Source organism: Herpailurus yagouaroundi, unplaced genomic scaffold, assembly GCF_014898765.1.
Source record: "Herpailurus yagouaroundi ecotype Mexico unplaced genomic scaffold, PumYag 196, whole genome shotgun sequence".
In the NCBI taxonomy this organism is placed as follows: domain Eukaryota; kingdom Metazoa; phylum Chordata; class Mammalia; order Carnivora; family Felidae; genus Herpailurus; species Herpailurus yagouaroundi.
Genome location: NW_024412427.1, coordinates 9,519,311 through 9,545,754, shown reverse-complemented (window position 1 = coordinate 9,545,754; position 26,444 = coordinate 9,519,311). Strand labels below are relative to the sequence as shown.

The 26,444-nt window shown below is 51.4% G+C and overlaps 1 protein-coding gene and 1 long non-coding RNA gene across 8 annotated transcripts in view; one reads left to right on the top strand and one right to left on the bottom strand.

Annotated features, from left to right (window-relative positions):
• DLGAP4 (DLG associated protein 4) overlaps positions 1–26,444 on the top strand; it is a 200,224-nt gene that overhangs the window by 107,402 nt on the left and 66,378 nt on the right. For 4 of the 7 annotated variants that reach the window (XM_040447145.1, XM_040447141.1, XM_040447142.1 and 1 more), the window contains 6 exons: positions 6,725–7,796; positions 10,494–10,735; positions 13,043–13,157; positions 15,132–15,278; positions 15,826–15,876; positions 18,624–18,864. In XM_040447145.1, coding sequence (XP_040303079.1) covers positions 6,798–7,796; positions 10,494–10,735; positions 13,043–13,157; positions 15,132–15,278; positions 15,826–15,876; positions 18,624–18,864 — 1,795 coding nt within the window. In that variant the 5' untranslated portion in view covers positions 6,725–6,797. The remainder of the gene's footprint in view (positions 1–6,724; positions 7,797–10,493; positions 10,736–13,042; positions 13,158–15,131; positions 15,279–15,825; positions 15,877–18,623; positions 18,865–26,444) is intronic. The other 3 variants (XM_040447147.1, XM_040447146.1, XM_040447148.1) reach the window with 2 other exon arrangements.
• On the bottom strand, positions 21,303–23,453 carry LOC121012248 (uncharacterized). Its single transcript, XR_005782031.1, has 3 exons — positions 23,101–23,453; positions 22,256–22,383; positions 21,303–21,454 (listed from the first exon to the last, which is right to left on the bottom strand). It is a non-coding gene; the product is annotated as an uncharacterized LOC121012248 (long non-coding RNA).

Sequence of the window (26,444 nt, the reverse complement as noted above, 5' to 3'; positions counted from 1 at the left end):
GCTTGGGATTCTCTCTCTACCCCTCCCCTGCACCTGCACACATACACACACACAGACACACACACACTCTCTCTCTCTCTCTCTCTCTCTCTCTCTGCTCTCTCTTACTCAAAATAAATAAATATTTAAAAACACACACACACAAACTTAAACCTATAGGGACAGAACGGGAGAAGACAGTTGCAAATCATATATCTGATAAGGGTTTAATATCCAGAATATATAAAGAACTCCTACGACTCAACCACAAAAGTGACAAATCATCCAATTTTAAAATGAGCGAAAGTCTTAGACATTTCTCCAAAGAAGATATGCAAATTGCCAATAAACACATGAAAAAATTCTCAACATCATTAGTCATCAGGGAAATGCAAATCAAGACCACAACAAGATACCAATTCATACCTACTAAGATGGGGATAATTAAAAAAAAAAAAAAGCAAAATAACTGTGGGTGAGGAGGTAGAGAAATTGGAACCCATACATTGCTGTTAGGAATGTAAAATGGTGGGGCCACTGTGGGAAACAGTTTGGGATTTCCTCAAAAAGTTAAACAGAATTTAAAAAAATGTTTTTAAAGGTGGGGGGTGTCTGGGTGGCTCAGCTGCCAGGGGCCAGGAGAAGGATGGAGCAGGGACTGCTCATTGGGGACTGGATTTTCTTTTGGGTTATGAAAATATTTTGAGGGGCGCCTGGGTGGCGCAGTTGGTTAAGCGTCCGACTTCAGCCAGGTCACGATCTCGCGGTCCGTGAGTTCGAGCCCCGCGTCAGGCTCTGGGCTGATGGCTCAGAGCCTGGAGCCTGTTTCCGATTCTGTGTCTCCCTCTCTCTCTGCCCCTCCCCCGTTCATGCTCTGTCTCTCTCTGTCCCAAAAATAAATAAAAACGTTGAAAAAAAAATTAAAAAAAAAAAAAAGAAAATATTTTGGAACTATATGGAGGTAGTGGTTACACAGCACTGTGAATGTACTGAATGTCACTGAATTATACACTTTAAAATGACTAATATTATGTTATGTGATTTTCACCTCAGTTTTTTTAAAAAGAGGAGAAAAAAAACTTGTGGGGAAATAAAATCTGTGAGATGCAGCCAAATAGGTACTCAGGGGGAAATGTCTAGCCTTTCCAATGACACATTTATTAGAATATAAAAGATCATAAAATCAGTGAATTAAGTTTCCAACTAAAAAATGTGGACAAGACATTAGAAGAGAGTATCTTGGACCCCAGCTTTAATAGGGGGAGATGGAGGAGATTTCTTCCTGGAGGTGCGTTTGAAGTTCTAGAACTATACTGTCCAATACGGTAGCCACTTGCCACATGTGGTATTTAAATTTAAGTTAATTAAAATTAAAAACTCAGCTCCTTAGTTGCACTAGCTCCATTTCAAGTGCTCTATAGCCCATGTGGTTTAGTGGCCACCATTTTGGACAGGACAGATCCAGGGGACAATGTATCATAAATTAGCAAGCAAGGAACATGTGAGAGTTTCCAAGAGCAATGAGAACTATGAAGAAAATCCAGGAAGACAATGACATTGGTTGGCATGGGGAGCCCCTGGGGAGCTCCCCAGGGACGAAGCTGGAGAAACTGGCAGAAACTAGACCATGCTGGGCCTTTGCGACCTCCACTCTGCTGAGGCACCTCCTCATGCTGTCCCACCCTCCTCACACTCTGTTTCTCAGCTGGCAATCTTGGCCTCTTCCACTGCAGACCAGGAGGGTCAGGGGGCTGGGGCCTGGGTTGAGTCAAGAAATCCAGATAACAGGCCTGGAGTGGCCTTGCTGTGAGAACTTAAGTTGTCACTTCCCCAGGCTGACACTCTTTAGCACCAGTAAGCCACGTGGCTGGAGCTGAGGGTTAGAGGTCTCCAGAGACTATCTCTCCAATGGCCTTGAATGCCAAGCTCAGGAGTCAAGCATTTGTCCCAAGAGCCAAGAGGAGCCACTGAAGAGGAAGAATACTATTGCTTTGACATTTTAGCAATATCATTCCAGCCGCAGTTTGGAACCTGAATAGTAGGAGTTTTAGAGTGGACACAGAGAGACCAGGGAGAAGGCTGTACAGACTTCCAGGTGAGGGGTGGGAGTGACATAGGCAGAGGATACAGAGAGGAGATGGCATCAGGGTACATAACTGAGGCAGAATCACTGTGACTCAGTGATTATCATAGCTGGGGTTTCCCAGAAGCATGCCCGAGACAAAGATTCAAGTGCAAGTACTTCATTTGGAAACAGGCAGTACAGCGTGGAAGGGAAGAGGTAAGTCAGGGAAGGGGAGGTAGCCAATGAAGAGAGTGACCACTGCAAGCAACTGGAGCTCAGTGCCACTGGGCAGCTCCAGGAGTCAGTGTAGAGCCCATTCCTCTGTTGTCCCACCTGAGGGGGTATTTATACACCAGCTCTCCAACAGTCACTGGTTGAGATTTGTAGCTAGATTAGGGGAGGGGAGGTTGTTAAGACTGTGGCAATTCCTGCCAGCCACATGTGGGCAGAACAGGCTCCAGCTGCTAGAGAAAGCTCCCCTGCTTCCCACAGGGATGCAGATGTTGATGGTTGGGAGTCAGTCTGTTGGGCACCACAGTGATGAGTCCATGGGAGATATGGGCAAGCACCCACAGCCACTGCTATAGTGATCAGTTGGATGGGAGGCCAGTATCTGTCAGGCTCTTTGTTGAAAGATACAGAAACCCAACTCAGACTAAGCAAAAAGTCTCTTGACTCTCATATCTGAGACTTAAGCAAGATTTTTTGACAAAAGACTCCAGGCTGACATCTGACAAGCACAGCAGCCCTCTTTCTGAAGAGTAAGACACCTCTTCCTGAAGAATCCAGCCATAATCCCAGGACCAACTCTCACTGGCTAGCAAAGATCCCGTTTCCATCTCCGAGCCAACTAGTACTCAAGGATGAAGGGCTGATAGGCTAGACCTGGGTCATGTGTCCACTCCTGGGGTTCTGGGATAGGGCTGGCTCCACCTAGACTGTAGGAAGTGAGACAGGGGTGGAATCATTTTCGGGCACAGCAGAGATTGTTACTAGGGGAAGGACATAGAAAGTCAGAAGAGGGAAGAATTTAAGGAGATGCCCATGTGTGTGTCATGAGCCCCCACTGGGTTATGTCAAAGCATTTTACTGATGTGGGGACACTATGTGCCCACCCACTGCCCTGGGAGGCACTGGCATTTAAGGTGGAGTAGAAGGACAGACATGCGGGCCCAGAAGTCAGAGAAAGAGACTCTTTTTTTTTTTTTAATTTTTAAAAAAAATTTTATATTTATTTTTGAGACAGAGCGAGACAGCATGAATAGGGGAGGGACAGAGAGAGAGACAGAATCTGAAGCAGGCTCCAGGCTCTGAGCTGTCAGCACAGAGCCCAACGCGGGGCTCAAACCCACAAACTGTGAGATCACGACCTGAGCCGAAGTCAGATGCTCAACCAAGTGAGCCACCCAGGCATCCCAGAAAGAGACTCTTTTAACATGAAGGCCTAGTCACAGGAAGGAAAGAAGTTTAGCGGTCACTTGTGGTCATTAAATTGTCTATCTGGTCTCTAGAGGTCTCCCTGAGGGTGGCAGCCCCCACTCTCTCTTCTGTAACCCTAGTAGCACCTCCAAGGCAGGGACCCAACCACCCCAAATAGCCAGGTGAGGAGCCTCATCAGTCAAGACCACCACCAGTCTTGGGCCAGGGTTTGTGCTCCAGGGAATGAGCACATGCCAGCACTTCACAATTCACCAAGCACTTGCCCCCACCTTCCTTCACTTCTTCGTCTTGGCCCCATTTGACAAACACACAGTCTGAGGCTTAGGGAGGTAGGCATGGTTCTAGGCTCATATGGTCCTGTTGGGGCAACCCAGGATTGTGAAATTGAAGCCAACTTCTCCCTGGGAGGGCTGGAGAAGATGCACTGGGCTAAGAGAACTAAGTGTTGTGTGCACTTCTGGGGCAGTGCTCTGCCACTGTCTTCTGCTCCTGATGACCAGCCCTCTCCACCTCCAACATTTCTGGGGCATCAGGCCTCTGCCAAGCCAGCGAGCCAGCAGGGTTGTGTTTGCAAATAGCATTCTCAGTTTTCAGTATCATTGTCCTTAGTTGAGTGGGCATCAAGGACATATTGCTACACAGTTCTCCAGCTGGAGAGCCAAGGAGGCTGGCCCCTGAGCCCAGGGATCACTGTGGCCCTCAGGGGATGCAAGGAAGCCAAGAAAAGGCTGGGGGGCAGGAGGGATGTAGGGGTGGTTTTGCCTGAAATTGTCTTCAAGAAGAGGTTTGCCCGGAGGGAGCCACTGCTGCCTAGAGTGGAGGGGGACCCTTGACTGTCTGGAACACTGACGGGTGGCTGGCGTCCAAGTTACCTCTTTTGCCTTGGCGAGAACAGCCTCTCCTAGCTTTGGTTTTCCCATGTGTAAAATGGAGATCATGGTCCCTCACCTCATGTGGCCATTGTGAGGATATGGTAAAGATAATGAAGATAAAGATGTCAGTCAGAGGACTTCCTCTCCAGCCTGGGGATAAATGTTCTCACCAACCACCTGGTGGAAGCAGAGATGCTTCCAAGGGGCTGCTCAGCCACAAGGACTGTCATGACAGTGCTCTGGCCTCCAGGGTGGGGTCCATCAGGCTCCTAGAGGCAAGGAGGGTCTCTGGCAGGAAGGGGGAGATTTTGAGCCAGGAGGACCCTGCAAAAGTCTCGGGGCTTAGGAAAGCTTAGGGCATAGTTGGTCATAAAATGGCTAGGTCCAAGAAAATAATCCTCAGATTCTCGAGGGTTGGGGGGCCAGCCAGCTCCAGGTGACAGTTGCAAGACAGCTCTGCAGAGGAATAGGAAGAGCTGTGGGTCCCACACTGCCCCAGACGCTGGGTCCACTGTGTGATCTTGGGGAACTTCTTGCCCTCTAAGGGTCCCAGTTTCCCCATCTATATGATGGAGGTTTCACCTAGGCCAGTGTTTTTCATGCAGTGTTTGGTGGGATCTGGAATTTGCCTTAAGAGCTGCTCTGAGGGGTGAGAGGGAGTCTCAGACACCAGAACCCATGCTTGGTATATTAGTTTCTATGGCTGCTGTAACAAATTTCTAAAACCTAGTGGCTTAAAACAACACAGATTTATTATCTTACAGTCCTAGAGGTCATAAAATGGGTCACAGGGCTGCCTTCCTTCTGGAGGCTGTAGAGGAGAATCTGACTCCTTGCCTCTCCTGTCTTCTACAGGCTGCCCATATTCCCTGGCTCGTGACCCCATATCACTCTGATCTCTGCTTCCATCATGATACTTTCTTGCTCCCCTCTTAAAAAGACCCATGTGATTAGGCTATATCCCTCCAGATAATCCAGGATAATCTCCCCATCTCAAGATTGTTAATCATATCTGCAAAGGGCCTTTTAACATGTAAAATAACATAATCATAGGTTTGGGGGATTAGGACGTGGGCAACTTTGGGAGCGATCATTCTGCCTACCACTCTTGGCTTCAGCCAGAGCCTGGCCACTCTGACCTGGCCCACCCCTCCAAGAGCTCTATCCCCACTGCCCTTGTCCTCACTTGCTCTGTTCCAGCCACACTGATTACTTTCAGATACTCCGCACACCGAGCACACAGTCCACAGCAAGCCTTGGGACTCCTCTGAGTAGAGCTGGTGGTGGGGCCAGGGCTCAAAAACCTCACTAACTCCCCTCCGGGAAGACTGAGGCCCAGAAAGGAAAGGTACTTGCCTAAGTTTGAGACTGGTATTTCCTGCATGGTCCTGGATGGAAGATCTAACCAGTCCAACTGCCCTATTTTACAAATGGGGAAACTGGGTCATAGTGGTTCCACTTAAATGCCACCCTCAACCAAGGCCTTGTCCTGTCCACCCAGTCCTGAGGATGTGCTCCTGTTATTGACTCACTGGGAACTCTGTTCCAGGCTGACCATCATTAATTTATCCCAGTTGGAAATGATGTGCTAATGGGCTTATTGGCTTCTGTGATGTTGGAGCCTCTAGCACCTAGTGCAGAAGTCACACTTGGTAGACATCTGTTGAGGGACAGAGCAGGTTTTTATAGAGGGTCTATTTTTGATGTAAGAATCCTCTGCTAAAGTAAGAGTTGGACAGTACTTCCCTCAGACCCAGGTGAGACAGGCCCTATCCTGGACCCCACTCTTTAGAAGGCTCCTCTGGGGGGGGGGGGGGGGGAGCGGGCGGCGCATGAGTGGCTCAATGGGTTGAATGTCCGACTTCAGCTCAGGTCATGATCTTGAGGTCTATGAGTTCAAGCCCCACATCAGGCTCGCTGCTGTCAGTGCAGAGCCCATTTTGGATCCTCTGTTCCCTTCTCTCTGCCCCTCCCCTGCTCGCTCTCGCGCTCTCTCTCTCTCTCTCTCTCTCAAAAATAAATAAACATTAAAAAAAATAGAAGGCTTCTCTGGCCCTCTTACAACCATGTTCTTCCTTATAGGCAAGAATGTTCAGGGGCCAAGGGGACATGCTCACTCAGAGCCATACTATGGATACTGGGGACCCTGGAATTCCCTACCCAAATGAGCTCAGGCCTGCTTCCAGGGCCAGCATGGGATCTTGTGGGCCTCCATTTGTATTCTTGTCCTCCACCCCAAAATGTTAAGGGTAGGCCAAGAGTCTTCAGTAATCCTCCCAATCCTGATATCTGTGGGGGTCTGGAGGACACTCCTGGAACCCTGTTCCCTCCAAACTCAGCTGATTATTCTCTGTCTTCTCTCCCTCAGGACAGCTGCCGCCCGGGAGAGGCAACCCGGGCGCCCCACTAGGGCAACGGCCCCTGCCCCGAGGGCTGGGATCATGAAAGGCCTCGGTGACAGCCGCCCCCGCCACCTCTCCGACAGCCTGGACCCACCACATGAGCCCCTGTTTGCAGGGCCTGACCGCAACCCCTATCTGCTATCGCCCACGGAGGCCTTTGCCCGCGAGGCTCGCTTCCCTGGCCAGAACGCTTTGCCTGGAGATGGTCTCTTCCCACTCAACAACCAGCTGCCGCCTCCAAGCAGCACCTTTCCCCGCATCCACTATAACTCCCACTTCGAGGTGCCGGAGGAGAGCCCCTTTCCCAGCCATGCCCAGGCCACCAAGATCAACCGGCTACCCGCCAACCTCCTGGACCAGTTTGAGAAGCAGCTGCCCATCCATCGCGATGGCTTTAGTACGCTCCAGTTCCCCCGTGGTGAGGCCAAGGCCCGTGGTGAGAGTCCTGGCCGCATCCGCCACCTGGTCCACTCAGTCCAGCGGCTCTTCTTCACCAAGGCACCCTCACTGGAGGCCACGGCAGGCAAGATTGGTGGCAATGGCAGCAAGAAAGGTGGCCTGGAGGACGGCAAGGGCCGGAGGGCCAAGAGCAAGGAGCGGGCCAAGGCTGGGGAGCCCAAAAGGCGTAGCCGCTCCAACATCTCGGGCTGGTGGAGCTCTGATGACAACTTGGACGGTGAGAGTGGCGCCTTCCGCAGCAGTGGCCCAGCCTCTGGGCTGATGACGCTGGGGCGACAGGCGGAACGCAGCCAGCCACGCTACTTCATGCACGCCTACAACACCATCAGTGGGCACATGCTCAAAGCAGCCAAAAACACCACCACCGAGCTGACTGCCCCACCACCCCCTCCTGCACCCCCAGCTGCCTGTCCCAGCCTCGGGGTGGGCACTGACACCAACTATGTCAAGCGGGGCTCCTGGTCCACTCTGACCCTCAGCCACGCCCACGAGGTCTGCCAGAAGACCTCAGCCACCTTGGATAAGAGCCTGCTAAAGTCCAAATCCTGCCACCAGGGTCTAGCCTACCATTACCTGCAGGTGGGTCCCTGCCTGGGTTAGGGGTGGGGTGAGGACTGTGGGGAAGGCACCAGTTCGGAGAGCCAGCTGTAACCACAGATTTACTTGGAAAGTCGCTTCACTCTGGGCCTCTGTGAGTAAACACTGTGAAATGGGTGTCTGGCAGTACCTGCTTAATAAGAGGATTCCTTCCACTGGTCATGCTTTCAGCAGACATTGATTAGGGTTCTTCTGAGCCCAGCCCAGAGTAGAAACGAAAACATGTACCTGCCCTCTAGAGGACAAATCTGGAAGCTGTGCCATCCATCCTCCCCACAGGACCAATCGCATAGCGTTCTAATTGCCAACTTCCTGCCTGCTGTCTGCACCAGACCATGGGCTCCTTGAAGACAGGGACCACATCTGATGCAGCTGTGTGTCCCTAAGGCCCAGGACAGGGTCTGGCAGAGAAGTAGTGCTCAGGAAATGTGAGAAGAGAGAAGGGTAGAGGAACAGATGGACATTTAAGTGAACAGAGCTAGAAATAGATGAGACAGAGCCCCGATTATCAGAATGCTGGGAGAGAATGATGCATAAACAGATAGTCATGTCAGTGTGAACAGAGTGTAATGGAGATCAGCATGGAGGGCTTCAGGAGGCCCTAACCCAGCTCAGGACTAACTTGCTTCTTTCAAATGTTAATGTTTATTCAGGCACTTATGCATCAATGGCACACTCCTGGAAAGTGGCAGAAGGCTCAGAGACATCTTTGTTGCTACACATCCCCTGGGGCTGTCAAGAGCAGGGCCAGTGGCTATGAACTGGGCACAGTTCCTGGGGGCAAAGCCCAAGCTGGGGTGGAGGTTACGGAAGCAGATTTCAATACCCACCAAGATGGAAGGGGCTGCTTCTGTAGGTAGTGAGTGCTTCATCCTGGGGGGTATGCCAGCACAGACCTGGTCAGCCTTTGGGAACACATTAGATGCATTTTGAAGCAGATGAACATCAAAGTCTGACAAAGCCCTGAGTTCTTGTCATTCTATATAAAAATTCCAAAGACAGAGACTATGGGGGGAAAAGCTATTTTTTTTCAATAGCAGGAAAATGAAATCTAGGCAGTATTTTATATATTTAAGGCTTTTGTGGTTCTCAATCCACTTCCTTAGTTTAGAAACATCAGAAAGGATGGTGTGTGACCTGGCTCTCTCTCAAAATGGTGTGGTTTGGTCTGATCATGTGAAAAGGCTTCAGAAACATCATGAAAGGACGGCCCTGCAGGCCCTGGGGTTTGTGCTGCCTGCTTGGGTCATGGGAAGTAGGTGGGGGGATGCTGGGATAGCAACAGGTTTTAAGCAGGAATATAGAATGTCACCTTCCCAAGGGACAGGTGGAGGTAGGGAAGATGGAGGTAGGGAAGATGGGAGATAGAATGTGCAGGCCCTAGTAACTGGCTGGGCAGTTAACTGGGGGCCAAATGGGACATGGGAGAGTCCTGGGGTGGGAGTCCCAGGCAGGAACTGTCCCTTAGCCAAGAATTGGCCACTGGCAGTACAGGCATCTAGAAGGATGTGGTGTCTGTGTAGGTATGGTGATGCTGGGAGTGTGCATTTGTGCATGAGGTAAAGAATGGGTATGGTGTGGACACTGAGAAATGTTTGTTACCCGGACATCTGTGGTGAAGTGTATAGAGCCTAGAGAGGTTGTGCACTCTGTACATGTTGAGGCAAAGACACAGTGAAGTAGGGTCATGTTGCAGTGTGTCCACGGTGTAGTGGTTGCTTACTGTGTTTGTGAGGACGGGTGTGAGTATGCTCTGTGTTCACGCCGTGTACTTGTGTAGGGGCGGGCACGTGGCGAAGTGGAGGCTGTGGGGTGTGTCCTTGGTGAGATGGGTGTGTGGGGGAAGGTATGCTTGCTTGCTCTCTGAGATATGTGGACATGGCAGGGTGGGTGCACTCTGTGCTTGGGCTGAGGCTCTGCAGGCACTAAGATGTGTGTACTCTTTGATCATGAAGTGAACGTCCACTGTGTATACATGTCAGATGGAAAAACAGCCCTTTTTCCAGGTCACCACCTGGCTGCCAGACTCCCACAAGCCTCTCTGCACCCTGTGCCTTGGCTTACCCACCAGTGAGATACAGGATGTTGACTGGCTCCAAGAACCCTGCCTCCCTACTGATGTGCTGGTGTCATCTGAGCAGTCCTCCCTGCCCCCATCATAGGACAGGCTCTTGGTGCCAGGTCTGAGGACCTCTTTCTGGCCTGATGTTCTCATCCGTGTAGTGGGTTCATAAGCTATCCTCTGAGATAACAGAGTGAAGTGATAGGAACACAGTGGGTGCTCAGAATCGGGGAGCTGCAGTGGATACCATTGTGATCTTATAGGCTGGGCGGTTTGGCCGGGGCGCACCCAGCCTGGGATCCACGGAGAGAGAAATCTGAGGCCCGAGAGGGGCAAGGATTTGCTTAAGGCCACACAGTGAAGCTGTGGCAGAGCTGTCTCTGGAACTCAAGTATCCATCCCAGCCTGGGGCTCTGCCCTGCTGCCAGGTGGCTTCAAAGGCAGTACCCAGCATGGAAGGCCAAAACCCTCCGAGGTGGAGAGCCGGGGAGCTTCAGGGTCCGGAGCACCATTACCCAGGTGATGTGCCCGAGGCTGGGCGGCCGGCGGCGCGCTGAGGGTGTGCGCTGCCCCGCACCCCTCGCCACCCTCACTGAGGCCTGTCCGCCCATCCTCAGGTGCCCGGCGGCGGCGGCGAGTGGAGCACCGCGCTGCTGTCCCCGCGCGAGGCGGACTCCGCAGCCGAGGGCCCCATACCCTGCAGGCGCATGCGCAGCGGCAGCTACATCAAGGCCATGGGTGACGAGGACAGCGACGAGTCCGGCGGCAGCCCCAAGCCCTCACCCAAGACGGCAGCGCGGCGCCAGAGCTACCTGAGGGCCACGCAGCAGTCGCTGGGAGAGCAGAGCAACCCCCGCAGGTGAGCGCTCTGCCCCGCCTCCTAGAGCCCCGCCCACAGGCAAGCGCCGCCCCCCGGAACGCCGAGTACCAGCCCCAGGACGTCTCCGAAGTCCTGCCTCCGGGGAGCCCCGCCCACAGGCTAACTTGCCCTTTTTGGAGCCCCTCCCGCTCGTGAGCTCTTCCTTCCCAGGGAAAGCGTCCTACGCTCTCACGGGCTCGGCACACGGGCAAGGCTAGTCCCTAGATGAGCTCCTCACAAGTGCGTCCCACTCCTGGGAACCTCGCTTTCCTCCGCTACGGGCCCCTAGGAAAGTCCCACCCCATAGGCGAATCCTGCCGTACAGCCAAAGATCCGGGTGAACCCGGGCTCCCAAAGATCCAGGCCCCCTGGGTTAGCCCTCTCCCAGAGATCGTCATCCTTAGGTTGGCCCTGCATTTGATAAGGTGACTCTGGAGAACTCTGTCATTTGTTGAACCACCCCATAAGCCCCCAACAGTTAAGTCCCGACCACAGGTGAGCCTCATCCTTTGGTAAACAATAAAGAGAATCTCTCTAGAGTGGCCCAGGTAAACCCTGCCCACAGGAGTCACATGCCCAGGTGAGTTACACTCCCACAGGAGAACTGTGCTAGGGAACCCTCTTCTTCAGGTTAGGAGAACCCTGCCCTTAGTGGGCCCACCACTTGTACCAGCAAGGTACTGACCAGGGAAGGCCAGAGACCCCTCTGCCCTTGCCCCTGTAATTCATGCATGTGGTGAGCTCCAAGGCTGAGGAGGTGGATATATCCCTAAGTCAAAGGGAGATAGATAACCTTCACCTGTCCCATCACCCTGCCTAGAATTCCACCATTTGAGCTCCATCCTGTTGCTTTAAGACTTGGAAGAATTAATGAAAGTGTGAACAAATGAGATGCATGCACACAGAAAGCAACAATTAAAATGTTAGATGTGAGGGCTTCACATGCAGAAGTTACCATGGGAATCAGAACAGAAAAGGGGGGGGGGTTACAGAAAAGCCCATCACTAAGTGCAAACCAGGTAAAACTTAGTAGAGCAGTTTTAGAGTCCTTTGAGGAAAAGAAACTAAAGCAAGTCAGAAACAAAAAGGAGAGTTAAAGGAAACAAGCTTAGTTCTTCAACTACTAGGGGCATGAGCCAAGGCTTCTGGGAAGACTTTGACAGAGGGAAGAAAGCAGTAACATAGCACTGATGCAGGGAGAGGCAGTGTCCTCAGAGAAGCCAAGTCTCCTTGGGACAGGGATTTGCTTAAAGGGTGCACAGTGGGACAGAAGGCAAGGAATGGTCTCCAGGTGGGAATTCAGGACACCATTGTCCAGTCCCAGGTCTGTCCCTCTCTGAGTCTCAGTTTCCCCATCTTTAAGTGAGGGGGTTAAGCTGGATGATCTCTAAGACACTTTCTAGTACTGAGATCCCACAGCTCCGTGAATGACCAGTGGGCACTGAGGTGAGAGAGGTGGACAGGACCCAGGTAGAGACCTTGAATGAGAGGGAATTAAATAATACAATAGTAGCAATAGTTACAGGCACCATCTGTTAGCACTTGCTGTACTCTGGGCTCTTTACCTGCCCCAGTGCACTTTAATCTGCATTACTGAATCCTCAAGCAGGCAGGCACATTGTCATCCCCACTTTATAGGTAAGGAAACTGAGACGTAGGCAAGGGGTTATGATTGCCCACGGTCACCCAGTGAGGAAGTTGGATTCCAATCCAAGCTCATCTGTGTCAAGGCCTGAGCTGTTGGGTGCTTGAATCTTCACCCCAGAGCAGTGGTGAAGGAGGAACCCAGGGTCAGATAGATGTGAGAAAAATTGAAGAGCCAGGGCCATGGGAAGTGGTGAGTCTTTGGGAGGCTGGTGGAAGCCATCTGGATATCATGTGGAAACTGATATCTGGAACCATCTGGAAACTGATGCCCTTTGGGCAGTTCTAGCCTGAAATCAAGGCTCTGAGCCTTGACCTACCTACTCCGTCCAGCCATGAACTAGGCTGGTATGCTCTGCCTTGGGTTTGAGATGGTCAAAAGTGAGCTTGTGCTGCCACCTTGCGGCTGCAGCAGACATGACAGGTGGGGACCACCTGCACACTCCAGATGCAAGCCTCCAAAAGCTGGGAGCTCTCCCCATGCTCCTTGACCCTGACACCCACCTACTCTCCTTCACTCACCAACACTACACAGGCTGGCAGTGACTTCCATTTTTCCCTCTGCCACTGGATGACCTTGGCCAGTCTTTTCCCCTCTGGGCCTCAGTTTCCCAGGCTGAACAATGGGTGTGCTGAGCCCTGTCTGCCCCCCACCCTCACCAGGAGTCTGGACCGCCTGGATTCAGTGGACATGCTGCTGCCCTCCAAGTGTCCGAGCTGGGAGGAGGACTACAATCCCGTCAGCGACAGCCTCAACGACTCCAGCTGCATCAGCCAGGTGAGCGTAGTGGGTAGCCAGATGGTCAGTGGGTGTGAGAGCTCTCACCCAAGAGGACAGACATCCAGGCTCAGCCCCTGTTGAGCAGTCCCCAGATGTCCGCACTGTGCTTCTGTTTGGTCTTTGTTCCTGAAGCTGCCTGTGTATGTATGTCTGCCCCACTGACTGTCCTGTGCCTGGAGAGCAGTCACAGGGCCTGACATTGCATGAACTAAGCTGAGAGCCCTGAGGGAGGGACCACACCACTGCTATAGACCCAGGAGCCATGAAGAGAGGTAACTGGAAACCTGGGTTTGAGTTCCAGTCTTGTCACTGATAGTATGGACCCAGGACAAGTCACTCCCTCCCTGAGCCTCAGTTTCCTGATTTACCACAGAAGGGTGACAATTCCTATCTCAAAGGTTGTGAGGAATTAATGAGATAATGAATGTAGTGTTCTCAGAAAAGGGTGCCTAACTTTATGGTTATTATTGTTATTTTGCTGTGTGACCTTGAGTAAGTTGCTTCTCTACTCTGGACCTCCAAGGCCCACCGGCTCAGTGGAAAGTTGGACTTCCAGGGTCCAGACACCTCTGCCACTAACAGCAATAAGCATACTGTGCTGTACTTTTTCATTCTCATAACCACCAACTCCTTGAACCCTCACAGCCACCTCCGGGGGTGGGTGTGCTTATTACTTATATCCCCATTTCACAGATGAGGAAACTGAGGCTCAGATAAGTGAGGCCACACAGCAAGGAGAAGGCAAAGCTGGGCAGGGATCCGGGGCTGTCAGACCTAGACCCGGACCCCAGCCTCTGACATATGCACAGCACTTTAGGGTTTGCAAAGGGAGGATCAGCTAAGTTTCAAGGGCTCCCCGCATGGTGTGGATGGGGAGGTGAGGCCCAGAGAAGGCAACACCTGCTGGTAGTAGCAGAGTGAGGCAATGGAGGCGCCAGGTGCAGACCCAGCCTCCTCTCTGGGCAGGAACAGGCCGCAGGTCCCACTGTGTGTAGCCCCATGGCCCAAGCTTGCACTGCTTACACCTGGAAGGCTTTTGGACCCCAGCTCCTCACCACTCCATTGTTCCTCGCCTGGCCAAAGCCACCCCCCACCCCACCCCGCTCCAACCCCAGCCCCCTGCCCACAGCACTGTCGTTCCCAAACCAAGGAGACTGACCTCAGACATGGGGAGGAATAGAGCACCCCGGACTCTGTGTCCCTGCCATCCTCATCCAGGCCCCGCCAAATTTCACATGAACAGTTGCCCTGGCCTCTAGGCCTGTCAACTGCACTCTGTTCCCAGTGGCCAGAGGGAGCTTGTGAAGGATGTAAGGCAGATCACACCACATTCCTGTTCCAAACCCTCCATGGTTCCCACCTGCCCTCAATGAAAGCCAGACTCCTCACTCAGACTTGTACGGTCTGCCTCTCTCTCACACAGGATCTCAGACTTGCTCTGTCAGCCACCCTGTTCCAGCCACACTGGCCTCCTTTCTGCTCCTCACACACACACACCCAATTCCTGTCCTGATTTCTGCATTTGCTGTTCCCTCTCCCAGGAGCACCCCTCTCTCAGATATTTGCTCAGCTGGTTCTTCTCCGTGTTTCTGGTCTTGGCTCAAATGTCACTTCAGGGGAACCTGCCCTATGGTTTTCTAAAGGAGCCCCGAGGGCACTGTTCCCTTACCCTGCTTCATTTTCTTGACAGCACTATCCTATCTGGAATTATATCTGTTTATTTACTTGGTGTCTGTCTCCCTCTTAAGACTGGGAGCCCCCTGCAAGTGGGGCCTTGCTATGTGGTTCCCCATGGCGTCCTTGACCTCAGCACGAGGCACAGGGCACATAGGTGTTTGCTGAATGGGTGGCTTCCCTCCCTGTGTCTCCCATCCTACCATGTTCTCTTGTCCCTCAGTCTTCCTCTTTGTATCTGTCTCCCTCTGTTTTTCTCTCTCCTCATACACATTTTTCTCCAACTCCCTCTGGTAGGTCCCACATCCATGTTTCTCTCTGAGTCTTCCTCTCTCAGACAACTCATCTTCACCTCTGCCTGGCCCTGGCATCTGGAAGGAACACTTTTGTCCTTTGGCTACACAAAAGAGCACATGGAATCAGCCAGGCTGGGGATGCCACCAGGTCTCTGCCACTGCCCTCTGTCCAGCCCAGCCCTCTCCTAGGCCAGGGCCCTCTGAGCTCTCAAACCCTTATCCCTGGAAGAGTGATCCAAGCCACATATGTGCCCCTAAAGTCCGAGATATCCCTCTGGCTGTGTCTCTGAGGCCTTGACTCCTGCCAGAAGGAGCCCCCTTCCCACCAGGCACTAGGATATGTAGGCCCTGACCAGGGAAGAGAAGTCTCTGGGTTCTGGGCCTAATCTGTAGATCTGGGGGTGGGGGAGCCACCTGCCTAGGTGAGAGGCAGCAGACAGGGCATCTCCCAGGGGCCAGACCAAAAGAAACATGTGTAAACCGCAGATTACAAATCGTCAGTAGCACCCAGCCCTGTAAGGAGTGAGCCTCCCATCCCTGAAGGAAGCTAAGTGAGACCTCCTAGCACCTAGGCCTCAGCCAGTCTGGGGAGGTTAGACCAGCCATCCACTAGTTCTCTTGCAGCTGAGCCTGAATCCCCTACCCCAGTTCCCACCTTTGGTCTCCCCATAACCCTCCCCCTCTCTTTCCTGCAGATTTTTGGACAGGCCTCCCTGATCCCCCAGTTGTTTGGCCATGAGCAGCAGGTCAGTATGCTTGCCATTCTCTTGTACCCTGATCCCAGAGTCCAGGGCTAGGCCTGACACCTGGCATCTGAGTGGTCTTAGCCCCTGCCCAGGCCAGAACCAGGAAACAGAGCCAGCACCAGGAAAGTCACGTCCAGTGAGACCCACACTCTGCCCTGACCTTCCACTCACTGGCCCTTTCACTTCATTGTTCTGTGCCTCAGTTTCCTCTTCTTAAAAATGGGAAAGAATGGGCTAGTCCTATGGATGGGGGAAGAAATAATCCTGGGATAAGAGAAAGCATACCCTGAGAGTCTTCTAGCTAGGAGACTTTTATTTGGACAAGTTGATGGCCACGGGCTGGTGGTATTGGCCACCTTTCTTGGGCTCCAGCAAGACCTTTAAGTATGTTGGGGTGTTGGCATGAATGCAGAGACTTTTCAATTTTACAAAACTTGGTGGAGGTGGTGCCAGTCCTGGCACTGTCTGGTTGCCCTAATGGTGCCCCCTTCCCATACACACCCATCCTGCCCCTGGAAGTGGCCCTCTCCTCCTTCCCAGGCCCCAGCCCCAAGGCCATAAAGAGAGACAGGAAAGGTGCTCCAAGCTCACCCCCTCATTGCAGCCAGCAGTGAACAAGGGACCTGTCCAAGGGGCAAATCTGGGCCTGGCCCCTCATCTCCTGACTCCAGCTATGGATGCCTCGTGTGCCTCCACCCTCATGTCATGGTTCTTGTCAAACACATTATTCCAGAGGGTCTTTGGGGAGCCCACAGTGAGCCAAGTGACCTCCTTCTCCCCTAACTTCCACAGGCTCGTGGTAAGGATGTGATGTGTTAACATACAAAATTCCAGGGCATTCCCTGCACACAGTATATCCTCAGCGATATACATACCAACAGCCCTGACCCATTGGCCTGCCCTCCAGAGCTTGTGAGCATCTTAGCCAATATTTACAAATCCTTGTACTCACCTCACAGAGCTGCCTATAATAATAGGGACAGGTCACCAGGTGCTTACTCTCCTGACACTGTTCTAAGCATGTGATATGAATTATCTCATTTAATCTTGACAACAATCCTATGAAATCTGGTCTATAATTAGTCCCTATTTTATAGATGCGGAAACTGAGGCACAGAGCAGTTAAGTGACTTGCCTACATTCATATTACAAGGAAATGATGGACCCAGGGTTGAAACTCTGGCAGCCTAGTTCCAGAGCTATGCCATGGCTGCAGTCCCTAAGCAAGACCTCATTGCCCTTGGCAATCACGAGGGCCTTTCAGTGTACTTCAGGTTGTACCTGTGGAGGATAAACACCTATCTCTTGAATACCCACTCTAGATGAGTTTTGGGTATGCCACATGGCCTGCATTTCAGTTTATCAGTATCGTCCGATAGAACTTTCTGTGAAGGTGGGAATGTTGTGTACTACACGCTGTCCAGTAAGATAGCATGAGCAAGTGAAATGTAGCCAGTGTAGCTAAGGAACTGAATTTTTAATTTAAATTAATTTACACCTAAATAGCCACACATGGTTAGCTGCTACCATATTGGACAGCACAAATTTAGAGCTTTCCAAACATATGCTGCAGATTGGGTGATGATCCATCTAGTCGTTTTACCTGATGCAGTGCCAGACAAGTACACAAGCATCCCATTTCATTTAGATAGGAGACACTGACCCAGAGGATAGTGATACTTGGAGGTCACACAGCCAGGTCCAAGGCAGAGCTGGTCCCAGGCCCAGCTCCATCTCTCCTCCACATGGTGCTCAGTCAACTTCTGCCCTCTCCCTTCTTGCGCAGGCCTCCCCCAGGACTTCCATTCAGTATCCATCCTTTGCCAGCTGACTCCTCAGATTATACTGTGTGGTCTCCAGTTACCATCATGCCCTGAGACCTGGGTCAGACATACCCTTCCAGGACCCTTGGAGAGTATATGGATGGTGGGCCCCTGTATGCCCACACTCTCAACTGCAGATCTGTAGGACCTTGGATGGCCATCTCTAGAGAGACACTTAGAAACCACCTAGACAAGGTTGAACTGGATGTGAGATGGCACATAGCATACACGTCCCCATTCTTCATACTGCCCATGGCAGACATCACTAATCAATCCTCACTGCCACTACCCTTATTCCAGTTTTATCTTCTCTCACCAGACTATTGCATCAGCTTCATCTCTGGCCTCTGCCTCCATTCCAGACTCCCTTCCCAACATTCATTCTGTACCGCAGGGCTACATTAATCTTCCTTAAATTCACATTTAGAGTATTGATTCAGCCACTTCCTCATTGGGTACACCTGGCAAGTATCTTCCCCTCACTGGCCCTCAGTTTCCTTGTGAAAATAAAGGGATTGGACCATAAGATGGTAAATATCTAGCACATCTACTGCCACTTCCCATTCCAACATCCAAGGTAGACATTACGAATTGATCATAGCCTTCTTTCTGGCTGAATTCAGATGTGACCTCAAAACCTATCAATTGATCAGTATGGACACACAAGATCTATTAAGTTATCCTTACCAGTTTCTCCTGCATTGTAGACATGGGAAAATTGAGGTCCAGAGAAGTGACAGGGGCTGTATATATTTCTTAAGGGTTCCATCTGCCCACCCAGTACCTTGAGTGACATGGGAGGAAAGGGTGGGCTGACTTGAGGCCCCACAGACTCTCCAGCCCTGAAGCTGAGTCATCCACCAAGTGCCCAGTCCCTCCAGAATGGGCACTGCTGACCCCTGACGCCCGCCTTTGCCTGGATAGGTACGGGAGGCAGATCTGAGCGACCAGTATGAGGCAGCCTGCGAGTCGGCCTGCAGTGAAGCAGAGTCTGCAGCAGCGGAGGCACTGGACTTGCCGCTGCCCAGCTACTTTCGCTCCCGCAGCCACAGCTACCTGCGGGCCATCCAGGCGGGCTGCTCGCAGGAGGAGGACAGTGTCTCCCTGCAGTCCCTCTCCCCCCCGCCCAGCACTGGCAGCCTCAGCAACAGTCGCACGCTTCCGAGTGAGTACTGAGATGAGGGGGTTCTTTTTGTTTGTCACACGGGGACCTGAGGACAATTCCTGGTAGATCAGATGCGGGGAATGCCTGGGAAGAATCTATGGTGGGCTAGCCAGGGCTGGAGGGATGGTTAGGAGCAAAAGCAAGAGGCCTTGAGACTGAACTTCCCACAAGCTGGCAAACTGGAGGTCAAATGGAGGTCACAGAGGCAGATGTCATCAACGGCAGTAGGGTGAGGGAGTCACAGAGGGCTCCTGCCTTGGGATACTTGGATATTAGGGACTGTCCAGACCCTGGCTCAGAGCAGCCACCTGCTGGTGGGCAGGGCTTACTGCAGCCCTGCCTCCCTGTTTGGATTAGCTCAGGTAGACAATAGGTGAACCTATCTGGAGTGTTAGAACCTACAGGCAAGAGGATGGCATCTGCATGGAGTCTTCTCAGAGGGGTGAGTTTGTAAGTTTCTCTCATAGTCACAGAGACAACCTGTCCTTCCTGATACCTGTTCTAAGTCCTCTGGAGACAGTCCATGCCTGATCAGAGAAAAAGGGAACTCTGTGTCACAGAGCAAGCCGTGAAAATCAAGACCAAAGAAAATCATAAACAATTTCTGGTTTAGTATAGAGAGCTTTGATCCTACTCTGGCTAGCTAGTTTTCCTTCCACAGTCTCAGGTTCCTCATCTATAAATTGAAGCATAAGCCAGACCCCAGAGAGCTCCTGGGGAGACAGAATAAGACTGTATGTAGGGAGTGTTCAGGCAGCCTTGCACATGGTGGGAGCTACTATTGCTGGTTCGCAGGCTTGACTCTGACTTTCTTGGCAATCAAAAGCAGTTGGGATTGGATTGTTGTAGGAAAAGAGACATGTTTCGAGTGCTCAATTGGTATTTGATATAAATAAATGAACTTGAATCCTATGGCTGTTCTATGTACAGAAAATTAGTTTACTGAGTGAATGAACTGGTCTTTGCAGGGGGCAGAGCCAGAAACTACTTTGTTTCACTATTGCCTTTCAAACCCTGGGTGATATCTGGGCAGATCCCTGAGATTTTCTCAGTCACTTTTAGACTTTAAGGAATAGTCTCATTTTTAGGTAATAAGAGTCCTGTCTGGACTCACTGCAAGCCTTCAGTCTTATCAACCTCAGATCTTATGCTTCTGCAGGTAGATCCTAACTCAGGCTACGAAGCCCATGGTAGGGAGCTGGGTATGGTGGTTAGTGTCTTCTCTGTTCCTTGTTCACTAGTGGCTGTTTCTGGTCCCTCCAGGCGGGACAGGAAGGTAGCTAAGTGCGGGTGTTGTCTGGTGTCAGGACTTTCTATATAACAGATGCGATATGCTGGCTCTTTCTGCTAAGTCGTGCTTCTGGAGTTTCTTCTGTCCTGCAGGGCCCTCGTGGTGCCTCCTTTCCTGACATGGGCAGTCCCCCTCCAGCCCACTGCTGCTTATTCCCCCTTAGTGTCTCCAGCTGCTGGTCCCCCTCCCCCTCACTCAACTTCTCTTTGTTAGGGTACCTGGCCCTGCCAGGCAGTCATCTTGGGCAAAGTCCTCTGATGACAACTCCAGCCGTACTTTCTTCCTTGACTCCCACTTTACCTGTGTGAAAATGAGGCTCTTGCCATGTGGGACTCGGAAAGTATGGGCTTATCTGCTACGGCCTTTCTTCTAGACCTGCTGTCATTGGTAACCATACCAGTCTCTCCATTTCAGAGGTCTCCTAGCAGATGCTGAGGCCCACGTTCTAGAGCCTCCAAATCCAAGGGATCCCTGCCATGCTCTCCCAGGTACTCTGCTACAGTCCCATAGGAACCTCAGGTAAGGGGTCAGATTCCCCATATCATCAGGCCCATGAGAAGTTCTCTAAGCATCAGGTGGGCCTGGGGGGACACATAGCACACCGGCAATTTTTTTCAAATAGACCCTCAGTCCCAAATCTTCTGCAAACCCAATGTCTCACGAATGGACTAAGGATGGGTCATGGACTACATGTCCCAGAACTGTTTGGGTCCCTGCATTGAGCAGCTATTTCTACAATAGTTCTGCATAACAAACAACCACAAGATTAGTGTAATGCAACAATTAACACTTATTTCTTGCTCCCAAATTTGTGGGGGTCAGCTGAAACAGACCTATTCCACATCTCTCTCATCCTCCTCGTAGAACCAAAGGGGTCCTCCTGGCATTGGTGGCCCAGCCAGGGCATGTTCTTCTCATAGTGATGGCAGAAGCATAAGAGAGCAAGCTTAACTAATTAGCACATTTCAAGGCCCCTGTTGGTGTGCTATCTACTGAAATTCTGTTGGCTAAAGGTAGTCATATGACTAAGCTCAAAGGAGACAGCGAGGTACCCTCCTACTTTCGTGTAAGGAACTGTATTTTTATGGCAATGGTGTGGATACAGGGAGGGGTGAAAAATTAGGGTCAATAATTGAATCTACTGTAGTCCACTCTCTTGACTACATTTATTCATGTCCCTCTCACATAGAAAATACACTTATCCCCAAGACTCCCAAAGTCTCATCCAGTCATAACAGCAGGATCTCATGATTTATGTCAGGTCTGGATGTGGCTTCTCTTGATTGTTTAACCTAGAATCTAAAAAGAAAAAGAGCGGGGTGCCTGGGTGGCTTAGTCAGTTAAGCGTCTGACTTTGGCTCAGATCGTTATCTTGTGGTGTGTGAGTTCGAGCCCCACATTAGGCTCTGTGCTGACAGCTCAGAACCTGGAGCCTGCTTCATATCCTGTGTCTCCCTCTCTCTGTCCCTCCCCTGCTCATGCTCTGGCTGTCTCTCTCTCTCAAAAATAAATAAACATTTAAAAAATGTTTAAAAGAGGCCAAAAATTCAATCAGCCACAGCTCCCCCGACCCTCCCACCAGTCTACCTTGTACGGTTGATCCAACACCTGGCACATCTGGCTTTAAATGTAGGGATGTGAACCTCCAATTATTCCTAGTTTGGGGGCTTTAGTCAAACCAAGACACTTAAGAAAGTATCACGTAGCAACATCTCATACCTACCCAGACCTATGTGCCTACATGAACCTCCTTTTGTAGACGTACAGGAAGTTGTATACCCTCAGAGCTATATAGGATTTAAAAAATTATAAAAACACATGCACACTGATACTCTCAGATGTATCTGAGATCAAGCATATATACACTTGATCTCTACATATACCTGCATATATGCACTCACAGACATATATGTCTGCAAGACTCCTACCACCTCCACACCTGTGAGGAAGTCGTGCCTCTAGCAGATTGGAGCCATAAGAAAAATTCACCCCTGACATATCCCTGGTCAGCCTTCCCTCAGGTCTCCACAGTGACCACTATATACTTGCTCGTCTCTCCTCCACCCCCTGATTCCCCTTATGCTCAGCAGGTAAACTCACCTGCCTCACAGGGAAAACCAAAGCCACCAGATTTTCAAGCCTGTGCCCAGAGCTGCAGCTGGTCCATATGGTATCTTTGTGCCGGGTTAGGAAAAGGCACTCCCCTCCAGACACTTAATTGCCGTATGCTGAAAAATTGTCATGATGCATAGTTTTTACGAGAATAAGGTCTTTTACTGCCATCTGCCACAATTTTGTCATAATAAGTATATAATTCAGTTATGTCTGTGTTGTAAACAGCACCCCCCTTATATATGTGGCATCCTTAATCAGTAGACCTTGGCAATCTTGCCCATAATGCCCTTCCTCCACATAGACCCACACTAACACCAACACACAGGCCCACCCTCATTCAGCCATTGTTTCCCCACAGGGGTCACCCCTGCTCAGAAGGCTGCCTCCTCCCAGGAAGTGAGAATTCTGGTCATGCGCACACACACCCCCCCCCACCACGGCTGTGCTGAGCCCCCAAGTTGCTGAGGGGTTGAAAGTTCTTTGTCACTCTCTCATGGGCATGTATGTACTCAGGCCATATGCAAGAAAGTAGGAGGATATGGGTGAGGAGTGGTTATTGAGGCAGTAAGAGCCTGGAAGGGGAGGACTGGCCTTAGGCAGAACATGGAGCTGCCCACCCACCCACCCACTTAGAGCTCGCCAGCTTCCCAGCTGCCAGTACCGCTGCCACCACCCCCTCTCACCCTCCCTCCCCTTTTCTGACCCAGATTCCACATTCCAGAAATAGCTCTGGCAGGTGACTGGCAGGCAGGGTCAACTCCAGCTAGGATGGGAGGGGAAGCAGCAGCTTGGCTATATATACACGTGCCCCTCTCAGCCAAAGGACCTACCTGGAAGGGGCCACAGGGGTGCCATCACCCCCTCAGTCATGGCCCCTCTTGCCTCCTCTCACCCTCTGGGAAAGAGAAGAAAGAACAAAGAAAATTCTTCCTCCCACTTCCTCTCCTCTCTTCCTCTGCCCAGCTTCCGTTAGTGCTCATTCTCCTCTCCTCCCTCCCTTTCTCCATCCCTTTCTTCCTGTTTCCCCTGCTCTCCACCCCCCTCTTCTCATCTTAGCCTTTGGTTTGCCTCCTTCAGCCCTGTTCCCTCCCTATGGCCCCCACTTCCTCCCCTCCCAGTTTCTGGCCCTCTTCCCTCCCTAGCCTCCCCTTCTGTGTCTCTCCCACTCCCTCTGAACCACAAAGGAGGCTTGGCATCACCCAGGCACCGCCCCCCCCACCTCCACCCCACCACCCTACCCCCAGCTCCTACCAACTGCATTCTCTGCACCTGCACATTTCCACATGCATGTGTACACACGTACACACACACACACACACACACACACACACACACACCAGATACACATGCTTGGAGGTACTTCCTGTCAGCACTTGAAGCTCTCGGCTGAATTGGATAGTTTCCTAGCCTGGAATATACCCTTGCTCCTTGCTCAGAGCCCTGAGTTCTAGTTTCCTCTCTCCTGTGTCACTCTGGGTGGGTTCTGGCCCCTCCCTGTGCCTCAAATTATCCATTAATGTTGTGGGTCTTGGGTTTGGAGACCCCTCTCCCTGCCTGAATATCTCCCATCCAAGTCATCCTCTGACACCCTTCTTTGTCCCCTGCTGTTTCCCCTAGAACATTCCCAGTTTCTCCTCTGATTCACTCCCTCCTCCACAGATAGAGGAAGGGAGGCTGACAAAATTCCAGTAAGCAGTCAACCCTTCAGTCAGCCTTGTCCCCCTGAAGCCATCTGCCAGGCCTAGCCCTCCACAATCTCTGGTTATTATACTACAGGCTCCTGTCAGATTGGACACTCCAGTTCCCAGAGTGTCAAGGCTGAGAGGAACCTCAAAGACCATCATGTCCAGAGATTGCAAACAGACTTCAACTGCTGTGTCATCTCTGATCCCTGGAGCCCAGGACTGAGATTTAGTTAAGCAGAGAAGAGTGGCACCACCATCAATTGGTGATGTCTGCTGTGGCCAGAATAGTTACACATATCTGACATTCCTAAGTTAACCCAGTTTGACCTCACATACATATACACATGTGCAGACCTCTTTCAAAGAAACTGCAGCCTAGAGAAGGTGAGTCAAGTCAAGGTCACCCACTTAGTAGGTCAGGGAGCTATTTCTCACCTGGGTCTGCCTGACTCCTAAGCCTTGAGTTTCCCATTATCCTGTGGGTGGGTGAGCCATCCAGGGGGCCTGGTAAAGAGATGTGGCATGGTTACAAGAGTTTCAGGGAGAATTATGTGGCAAGCTGCGCAGGATGGTTTGGAAGTCCAGGCAAGGCAGTGAGGCCTGGGCAGAGGCCATAGGGTGAGAGAATAATGAGAGGATCCAGGAGGCTTTCCTGGAGTGGTGATAAGAGGTCAGAATTCCCTGTTGCTGTACCTCTGCACAGGAGACACTGAGCAGAAGGCAGGCTTCTTCCCAGGACTCTACCAAGCCTTGGTCCAGGACAGTCCTGGTTAACCAAGTACCTACTGTGTGTTCGGTGCGCAGATCATCACCCTTCTAAATCCCGTTTTTAGGCAGACCCGTTGAGCCTTCTGGGGGGAAATAGTGACTGGGATTAAGGACTGGTCGACAGGCCATAAAGCCCAGGATTGAGATTCTTGAACAAGGGGCATTTCTTACACCCTTGGGGGTAGAGAGGTCATTCCAGAGGAAGAAAGACTAAGGTGCTTAAATGGAACCTTAGAGCCCCTACTAAGTAGTGGTTAAGGGCATGAGCCTTGCAATCAAGCCACTTTTTCATTGGATAGATGTTTATTGATCACCTACAGTGGGCCAGGCTGTGCTCTAGCCACCAGGGACACCACAGTAAACAAAACAGAAACCCCTGCTTTCTAGGAGAGTACATTATGTTGGGGTGGGGGAAGCAGATAAAATAAGAAACATAAATAACGCAAATGTATGGTTTATTGGAAAATAGCCTGGGGGAGGGCATTGTTGCAGCAGAAACAGGATAGCTAGGGTAGACCTCGTTGAGAAACAAATGTTTAAACAAAGACGGATGAAGCTGAGGAAGTATGCCAGGCAGGGAGAAGAGGTCCTGAGGCAGGAGGGTGCCTGGTGAGCTGGAGCAGGAGCAGGAGCAGGTTCCCTGTGGCCAGGGTAGAGCAAGACTGATCCTGGCTCTTCCTCAGGGGCTTCTAGAAATTTTCTAAGTAAATCAATTTGAAAATGAACGCTAAGTGAATAGCACAGGTGTAGCATAGCAACCGTGAGTAGGACAAAGTAAGCTAATACTTTCAAAGTGCTTACTTAGCACAGTGTTTGGCATCCAGGTGGCTCCATTACCCTCATTTTCTTTTGTTGTTATTATGCCTCTGTACAAAAATCGCTACAGTGGTATCAGAAACACTGTTTCATCTTATTCAATAAGATTCTTTTCTCAATTTACATTTATTAAAGAGATGCACAGAGAGGGTAAGGCCTTGCCTAAGTCACCCAGCAAGGCAGGTCAGGGAACAGGAGTTAGGTCTGTGGATGGCAGACCTTCTACAGGTACAGCCTAGAAGGGTGAGGCTGTAAGGAAACGACTCAAGACCAGGACTAAACAAGGAGTGGGGGCCTCGCAGGAGAGAATGGGGAACTGGGAGGGCCATGAGACATGAAGGGAGTGATTTAGGGATTCGGGCAGCCCCTACCGTGCTTTGCCCTTCAGGAAACACTGAGTGTGCTGGTTTTATTTTGCCGAGGACGACTCAAAGGCTCAGGGAGACTGAAAGAGCATCTCATACAAGGTCACAGAACCCTCCAAAGGGTGAGTAGGGATTCGAACCCAATCTAGAGGACTCTGTATGAGGACAGCAAAGGGAGGATGAGGGGAGGGGACAACTAGAAACACTTAGGGCGTAGAGTCCATAGTACTTGAGGTCTAATTTGACCATGCAGGGTTAAGAAGACCAGCTTAGGCTGCTTGCTGTGACCCTCAGTTTCCCCCGGTGACAGCGAGGTGTCGCCACAGTGACCTAGTGCGAACTCACACCGCTCTCCCCCCGGCACAGAGCATGCGTCCCGTTCCAGCTGGAACCGGTTTGGCGGGGCGGCTCGAGGGGCGGAGCCCCCGATGCTCAGGCATGCGCGTGCCGACGTGGGCGCGCGCTCGCTCTCACGGTCCGTGGGCCTGGGCGTGGGCTGGCTGAGCGCGCCGCGCGCTTGCGCGCCGGGCCACGTGCCGA